The sequence below is a fragment of the Equus quagga genome, chromosome 1 (genome assembly GCF_021613505.1).
Source record: "Equus quagga isolate Etosha38 chromosome 1, UCLA_HA_Equagga_1.0, whole genome shotgun sequence".
NCBI lineage: Eukaryota > Metazoa > Chordata > Mammalia > Perissodactyla > Equidae > Equus > Equus quagga.
In genome coordinates, this window is record NC_060267.1 from 13,130,771 (window position 1) to 13,140,100 (window position 9,330).

The window sequence follows — 9,330 nt, forward strand, 5'->3', positions numbered from 1 at the left end:
AATTACATAAGCTATGATAAGCACCATCGAGAGTTGGTACAAACACTATACAAGTTTGAATGTGGAGTGAACAACACTGCCTTGTTCATGAGAGTCTTCCATGGGAGACCCCATGTTAATTAACCTGAACTGTTAATTGATGTTTTACATGTTAACAGAGAAGGTTTGGTCACAGAGCATGCATTCTCTATATGTGAGAGCATATGATTTTTGCAGCAAAGCTTATTATTCAGTGTGATTGAGGCACAGGACTCTTAGTTGGAAAAGATAAGAAATGGAACAGAAAAGGTCAATTATGAAAATACTTGAGGAGTTTGAACATTATTTTGTAAACAATACAAAGGCATCAAAAATTTCTTACCAGGAAAGTGCCATGATCAATTCACATTTTAGAAAGGATTCGAATGGCAGCGTGGAGGATGAGTTGGAGATCAAAGTCAGGAAGGGCGGTGAAGAGATAATTGATGTACTTTGAGTCTAGCCCTGCTTAACACTCATTTGATATGTATTAGTGAAACACAAACTGTTAGCAGTTTTGTCACTTTTAAGTTCCAGAGGAAAAAAAATCAGTGTGTCAGAAATAGGTACACAAAAGGGATTTTAATATTGTTTTAAAAATCTAACACAATTGAGAATCACAGGTTCATGTAATACATCCTTATCTCTGCTATTTACAAAAGTAAACATTAAGTCACAAATTCGTGATTTATTTCAAGTCAAGTTGAAAATTCCTTCCACTACTCATAGCTCATCATGCCTTAGGCCTGGGGTTTCTTTTCCTTTTCATTTTCCATAATCCAATTACATATAGCCTAGGAATAGAAAGTTAAAAAAGGCCTATGCAGTGCAAGTGGTTAAACCTAGTAAAGATATTTCTGAATTCCACAAAGTTACCCATAATTATTTTTGGAGATGAAGGAAAAGGGAAAAAGCTCTAGATTTGGAGCTATATTAAATTATTTATGGATTTATCTTCCTATCAGAATTTAAAAGAGCTAAATAGGCCTTAAGTTCATATTTAAAGAATAAGTATAATAAGGAAGCAAAATAATATTTAAAAGTAGAAAATAAATATTCCACATAATTGCATTTGGCAACAATTTGAGACTTAAGCAAGAGTCTTCACCAGGACATCTGGGAAGTTGTAGCTTATTCCAAATGCCAACCATATTGAGACTAATCTTCTTCAGTGCAGTTGTTATCCATAAAGTAGAAAATTTTGTGCATATAAACAAGTTATGAGGCTTTTCAGAACAAGTTGATCTGTAAAAGAAAGCCAGATATGGAAAGTTGAAGGGTACTTTTTTTAGGTGTCAATTTCTGTTGTCAAATAAAATATTCTTTAAGTATTACAGTTTAATGGAAACCACTTAAACAATCACGGTCCCTATTTAAACTGCATGTTTGAATCTTTTCCCTTTATTCTCAATGCCCCACTTAATATTTATTTAGATATATAGCTTCAAAGCATGTCATTAATGCTCGTGAAATTCATATTAAATTTATTACTAGCCTGGTGGTCTAACAAAGTAACATTTCCTTCTAAATATATTGGGATAATTCATGCAATAATTATCCATGAAGTCACCAGTTGCATTGCATGGAAACTAAGTGATAGATAAATATTCTTGAAGGAAATCTAGGTTAGTCTTCTTGGGAAAATTTTTTCTTTTGGTCACCTTGTGATATAATACAATTGAAAGGAAAAGAGTCAAAATATTTTGCTTTGCACGTGATCAGCCATTATATCTAACTTTCATGCTCAAATAAATTAATTTGAAAAAATAAAGCACTCTCTTAGATCTCATGAGGCCTTCATTTTATCTTTGCCATTCCTTCAACTCTTTAGAATGCTCTATAAAGATCTCACTATTTGTTTACCTCCTAAGTGACACATGGACAGAAGGATTCCCACTTTATTTTGCTAATGAGGTATAAAAGACACACGGACATCAAGAAACTGCATTTTGTCCTCACCGAGTTGTGGGGTTTTTTTTCTTTTTTGACATCAGCAAGTTATTTAAGCTCTAAATATGCTTTAGTTTGTAGGCATGAATAAGCCTGATCATACCTGTCCTAGACAGTTTTAAAGATGGCAGCTAACATAGTTGACAAAACCTGGCCATTGTAAGGAGGTGATAAATGTTAGTGATAATTTCTAACTGGTTATTGTCGGGGCAGTAATGCTTTATCCTCTCTGGAGTTCCTTTAATCTGTTGTAACAATTCACTATAACTCTAAGCCTGGTTGAAAATTTGAAACTACCAAAATGTGTAATTATGCCATTAAAAACGCCATTAAATTAATTTGCTCCAACATTCTATTAAGCACGGTAAAAGAAAACAGACTTTAAATTCTGAATCCACTAATAATAACCTGATAAGGTGATCAAATTGAGGTATTACATTAAATTCTATATAAAATATATGGCAAATTGAATCTCTGAATTATAGAACAATAGAAAGGAACATAAAAAAAGTGAAGTTCCACTTTGTCTCCCTCTGAGAATTTTGAAAGGAAATCTCTAGAGGCACCACATAAAACAGCAAATGAAATTGAAATAAACAAGAATTATCTTTTATGTGTGCTCTCAGCATGAGGGAAAAATAGCAGTGAGGGTTAGACTTAGAAGATTAGGCAAGCCACAATGGAAATTATGTCAAGAAAGATAGGTAGTATTATTTTGAATACAAACATTGAAGAGCTCTGTGACACACTGCTCTCTTGCTTTATTTTACTCATAACCTCAGTAATATCAGTGAAGTGTTTCCCTTCATTGAGAAAAACTATATCTTTTTGATCATATGCTTAAAAGCGTCTTTCACTTGTTTGTTTCTCAGTGTATAAATGAAAGGAATCAACATGGGGGCAATAGAAGTACTGAGCAGAGCTACCCCTTTATTTATAGACACTCTCTCCTTTGCAGACGGTTTCACATGCATGAAGATGCAGCTGCCATGAGAAATGGACACAACAACCATGTGAGAAGAACATGTAGAAAAGGCTCTCTTCCTCTGTCGGGAAGAAGGAATCTTCAGAATAGTCCTGATGATGTTTGTGTAGGAGAGAATCACTAACACCAGTGTAACCAGGAGCATCAAAATGGCTGAGAGAAGCGCCATTAATTCTATTAAATCTGTGTCTGAGCAAGAGAGCTGCGAAATAGCAGAAACATCACAGAAAAAATGACCTACAGTGTTGGCTGCACAGAAATCAAGCTGGAGACCCACAAGGAGTGGTGGAAACATTACTATGAAACCAGCCAACCATGAAGCAAAGACCAAGAAGCTGCAGACGCTGCCACTCATGATGGTGGTGCAATCCAGGGGTTTACAGATGGCTACAGAGCGGTCATAGGACATGGCAGCCAGCAGGATCTTTAGATGAGAATCCTGTAGGGTGAGGGTGGGGGTGGTTAGATTCTCAGTGACACTCAACATGTAGGTGAAAAAAGGAGAAGAAAAATGACTACATGTAATTGTAGATAATCAGTCAGTCCAAGCAGAATAAAGGTTGTCACTGTTATGTGGTTTCTACCAAAGAGAAAGTAATAATAATAAAATAAAGAATAAGAAAAAAATGAGAGTTAAAGGGGAAAAGGCTGCATGAGATATCTATTATCTTGAGATCTTCCATAAAGAGATTGCTACCCACACCCGACCTCCTTCAATATTCTGCTAGTCAGCAGTAACAATCTGTGAAACTTCACTCATATAAATTTTACTCAAAAGTTTCACTAACTCACTCTCTGAGTTTCTTTTCTTTTCTCTTGTCAAAATCCAGATAATCCAAAAGGATAACAGAATACATTGATAAAGGTATATAAAAATAGAAACAAAGAAAGAAACAGAGAAATTATCATAACATTTTAACTTGTATCTTCTGTATTTGCAATTTTTTCCACTTTAGTTTATGCTAACTTATTTTACACCATCAGGTGACTCATTCTCCTTTGGGAAACATATCTCTTTTTCTGTTTATTACTCTGTTTTTGTTTTATTTTGCTGAGGAAGATTTGCCCTGAACTAACATGTGTTGCCAATCTTCCTTCTTCCTCTCTTTGTTTGAGGACGATTCACTGAACTGATATCTGTGCCAATCTACCTCTATTTTTTGCATGTAGGTCGCTGCCTCAGCATGGCTGCAGAAGAATGGTATAGGTCCACGCCTGGGAACTGGCCTGGGCCGCAGAAGCAGAGCATGCTAAACTTTTACTCCTTTTGGTAAACTTTGTTATTCTGTAAGTCAGATTATAGCTGAGGGCTCTTTGCCTTTTAAAATAACGTAAACTTTACTTAAACATCTCTAGCTCATATATAGTGGGAATTTGTTACTTTCACCAAACTTCTGAAAACTCTTTAAGATTTCAATCCTTGTGACAACTTCTAGTTCTGCTTTCCCCTTTTCCATGAAGATTTGAATTTACTTTCATCTCACTCACTCTGGTTGTTTTCTTTTCTCTTATATATACACCCAAGCAGGTAAAAAGTGTGTATCCTCACACATGATGTTTGTATTGTTTATGCAGCGTATTTTACTGATTATTTGCAGTGACTGAAGAGGATTCTAGAGAAAAGGCTATTTAAAAGTAAAATATCAGCTAGAAATGCCTGGTAGTTCACACTAGTTCCATTGCTCCACATGCTGTTGCCATGGCAGCCTCTTCTCTTTTACTCGCATCCAAACTCTCTTTGTGGTTCAGCACATAACGATTCAGAATTTTGTTACCTTTTTCATTTTTTTCTTGTTTTCCAATTTCTTTCAGACAGTGCCCTACAGTCTCACATTTATCACCTCAAAAGTGTGTCACAAGAAATTTCTAAAGAATGACAACACTGTCCCTAAGATGATACCATATCATATTAAATTGTATTTTAAACTTATTGCATTTCGTATATTCTAGTTTAGGTGTTAAAAAAATGTGCAAATATTTCCATTTGACTTGTTTCCTTCTAGGAATGACTCCATAACTTTACTATATTTTTAAATAATTCAGCTCTCCCGCCTGGCCAGCTGAGAAACTCCACTGCTCCTGAAGGTGGCTTTTTTCTCTCCAGAAGGAATTTCCACCTCTTCTGTCTTAGTTAGGACTGCCCTTGTTGTTGGGTTCTTTTTATCCATTTTTCAGTTTTCTATCCAGGGTAATTTTTCCAAAAATAGCTGTAACCTGGTTGTGTTCATGGGAGGAGATGAGTTCAGAGTCTCCCTACACTGCCATCTTGACGAGATCCCTCAGAATTTTCTGATCTTCAACTTTTGGAAGAGTTTGAGAAGGATTGGTGTTAATTCTTTAAAGCATTGGGAGAATTCATCTGGCCCTGGATTTTCTTTGTTGAGAGGTTTTGGATTAATGATTCAATTTCTTTAATAGTTATAGGTCTGTTAACATTTTCCATTTCACCTTGAGTAAGTGGCAATTTGTGGGTTTCTATAAATTTGTACTTTTAATCTATGCTATCTAATCTGTTGGTACAAAATTTCTCATAGCATATTTTTATACCCCTATTTCTGTAAGGTCAGCAGTAATGAACGAACTTTCACTACTGATTTTAGCAATTTGGTCTGTCTCTTCTTTTTTCTTGCTCCATCCAGCTAAAAGTTTTGCTGATTTCTTGAAAGAACCAACTTTTGGTTTTGTTGATTTTCTCTATCTCCTTTTCTCTGTTTCATTTATCTACACTCTAGTATTTATGACTTACTTCTTTCTGCTGGCTTTGGGTTCATTTCACTTTCTTTTTTCTAGATGTTTAAGATATGAAGTTAGATTATTGATATGAGCTCTATTTTTGTTTTTTAAAGCTATAAATTTCCTTCTCAGCTCTGCTTTCTCTATATTCCATAAGTGTTGGTATCTTGTACATTTGTTTTCATTTATCCAAAAGCATTTTCTAATTTCCTCTGTGATTTCTTCTTTGACCCATTAGTAGTTTATGAGTGTCTTGTTTAATTTCCACTTTTTTTAATACTTACCATGAATTGGGTCTGAAGCTTCTGATAAACTAAAATGAAGAAGTAAACCAGAAACAGTTTACTTTGTCTAACTGTGTTTACATTGTCCAATATGGTAGCCACTAAAACTTGAAATATGCTTAGTCCAAACTAAGATGTGCTGTGAATGTAAATACACATCATGTTTCAAAGACTTAGCACCAAAAAAGTAAAAGATCTCATTTTTAATATGTATTAGATGTTGAAACGATAATATTTTGGATATATTTGGTTGAAATGTCTTATTACTATATGTTTATCACTATAAACTTCCCTCATTACTATGCTGTACTGAGTTACATCAGACAGAATCAGAGAGAGAAAGAGATTATGAGTTTCATCTAAAAAAAATAGCAAAATTTTCTAATTAGGAATCTCCAAAAACAAGTCTGAGAAGACACATCCTCAGAAAAGTTTGGAGAGGCCCCCAGAATGAGTAGGTGGACTGAATGGTGATAGTCTTCCCTTGTACGAATCCAGTTTAAGAAGACTGAGAGAAGTGGTTATTTTTTCAAATGTGTAGATAGCAACACAAATTACAAAGAACATGAGAAAACAGAGAAAAGTGGCCCAATCAAAGAAAGAAAGTAAATCTCCATAAACAGACTTTAAAGAAATGAAGGTATATGAACACCTGACAAAGAATTCAAAATAACTCTCATAAAGATGCTCAATGAGTTGAGGAAAGTGGCATGTGTTTTAGTCTCATTGCATTTATTTTGAATTTTTTAAAATACAAATATTTTCTAAAAAATGATAGAGACCATGGAAATTCTATAAATAATCTTTAATATCATGATCAGTATTTATCTCGAAAATATGTACTAAAGTTTACAAAATATAAAGCTCTACAGTTAAAGCACAATGCTCTAGGACATATTACCTCTAAGGACTGAATTTAATATACAATAATAGATAACAGGTAGATTTTTTAAACATTATGCAATTATCGATGTTCATCTTGAAAATACAGAGGAAATTGCACTACTAATCTTGAGACTCTACATTCGAAACATAATGTGAAGTCATACATAGCTGTTAGGGATTGATATTAACAGAATTCAAACTTTTTTACATTGTAGTATAGAGCATGTCTTAAAGAAACACATTTTACTTACAGAAAATTCTGTAGGAGAAATAAGCTTTACTATATTTTTGAATAATTCAATAAAAATGCATTGGAAAAATGGGTATGGAATTGAGAAAAATGGACTGGGAAAATATTAAACTCATTGTAATGTGGCATAAAAAGAGACTATAAAGAACAAGCATAGTTATACAGATATTTAGGAATGTCAAGATTTTACTTAATTGCTCTGCAGACTGTCCTTTATTCTTGGCCAAAAAAAAAAGATCATTTATTTGTAGAAAGTATTACTTTATGGAGAACGTCTTTGAAAGCTTGTTTCGTTTGCTGGTTTCCCAGGGTGTAAATGAAAGGATTGAGCATGGGGACAACAGAGGTATTGAGAATAGCTACCCCTTTGTCAATGAAGCCTTTTCTTTTGCAGTGGGATTAGCGTACATGAATATACAGCTTCCATAAGAAATGGAAATGACAATCATGTGAGAGGAACAAGTGGAGAAAGCCTTTTTTCTCTGACTGGCAGATGGGATTCTCAAAATAGTTCTGTCAATGTACATATAAGATAAAATCAGTAATGCTAAGGGGAATAGCAAATTACCCAAAGCAAAGTAACAGCCAATTACTTCTAAGCCAGGTGTCTGAGCCAGACAGTTGTAAAGGGGAAAACAGTCACATGCAAAGTGATCAATGACATTGGAAGCACAGTAATCCAGTTCAAGGAGCAGTGTAAAAGGCGGGAAAATGGTCAGAAACCCGCCCAGCCACGCGCAGAGCACAAGCAGGCTGCAGAGTTTCCTCTTCATGATGGTTGTGTAGTGAAGGGGCTTGCAGATGGCAATGCAGCGGTCATAGGACATGGCGGTTAGGATGTAAAATTCAGTCACCCCCATGAAAATAAAAAAAAATAGTTGGGCTGCGCAGTTGTTCTAGGAAATAGTCTTATCCCTGGTGATAATTGCCCCCAGATATCTAGGGATACATACGGTTGTAAACGAGATTTCTAAGAAAGAGAAGCTCTGGAAGAAGAAATACCTAGGCGTCTGTAGATGGGAGTCCACCAAGGTGAGGGTGATGACAGTCAGATTTCCAGTGACACTTAGTATGTACATGATAAACAAAAAGAGGAAAATCACAATCTGAAGGTCAAGATCATCAGAAAAGCCTAGGAGGACGAACTCTGTGTTCACTGTGTGGTTCATTTCTCTCTCTCTCCTCTTTTTTCTTCTTATAAAGTTATTTAGGAGGAAACAGTATTAAAGGGAGGAGATGAAGGGTATAATTCATCATGATCAATATCATCATCATTGATACAATTCTAAAACATTTTCTATAATCCATGTGAATTTTATTTCTTCTGACTTTCTTGTTTGCATTATGTGTTAATACATATATGTGAGTCCTGCTGCATTTGCTAGTTTTCTTATTTTAAATCCAGCAAGAGAAATTGGGAAATCTTCATACAAAAGTCACATAATTGAGAGATGGTAAATGAAATCAATAATTCTTGTTCTGTCCAATTTGTGCAAATCATTACACTTTTGTTGAAACAATCGTATGAATATGAATTTTTCTTTCTTTTCTGTCAAGTATTTACTAAGGACACCACCACTTAAAAACAGAAGTGGATGACATTTTCTATGACTTACTAGAAATGCGTATATAGAAACAATTTTATTTCTGCGCATAAAGGGACATGCAGTATTTATCTATTTTCCATTTTGCACCAAAGCACAAATTACAGAAGTAACACCTTACCTCAGACTTTAGCAGCTCTGTCACCCAGGTTGTAGCCCACTGCATTTTCCATTTGAGCGTCCTTCTCTCTGAGCTATTAAGCTTCGTGAAAAAATGTTTTATTCCCTTGTACTTCTCTATCACATTTATCTTTTACTGAGACTATTGATCCACAAGGATATTTCAGAAATATCTTGGGAAAACCTCTCCCATGTGTCCTATTCAGTTAATTCCCAGCTGTGCTTGATATACTATGCTGTAGATTTGGTTTGTTAAAATTGTCAGTTCCCTCCTCCATATTTTAGATAGTCTAATTTCTACTGTGAAGGATAGAATGTAAAATTATTGCTTCTCTGCCAGACATTAACAAAATTCAAGCTAAGCAAATTTGATATTAGTTTTTCTCTATTTTATGATGGTTCAAGGGAAATAGTTCAGGAAATAAAAATAGAATGTAAGAAACCTTAAGACGATGTGCAATGTGCTATAGTCCTCCTCAATGTTATTGGTCTAGGGGAGGT

The 9,330-nt window shown here is 34.7% G+C and overlaps 1 protein-coding gene and 1 pseudogene across 1 annotated transcript; both read right to left on the reverse strand.

Moving 5' to 3' along the window:
* Positions 1 to 2,786: 2,786 nt before the first annotated feature.
* On the reverse strand, positions 2,787 to 3,440 carry LOC124251115 (olfactory receptor 6C74-like). The gene has a single exon (XM_046683622.1). It carries the CDS (start codon positions 3,438 to 3,440, stop codon positions 2,787 to 2,789), a length of 654 nt encoding a protein of 217 aa, XP_046539578.1.
* Positions 3,441 to 7,342: 3,902 nt separating this feature from the next.
* Positions 7,343 to 8,274, reverse strand: LOC124225059 (olfactory receptor 6C3-like; annotated as a pseudogene).
* Between the last annotated feature and the right edge of the window lie 1,056 nt (positions 8,275 to 9,330).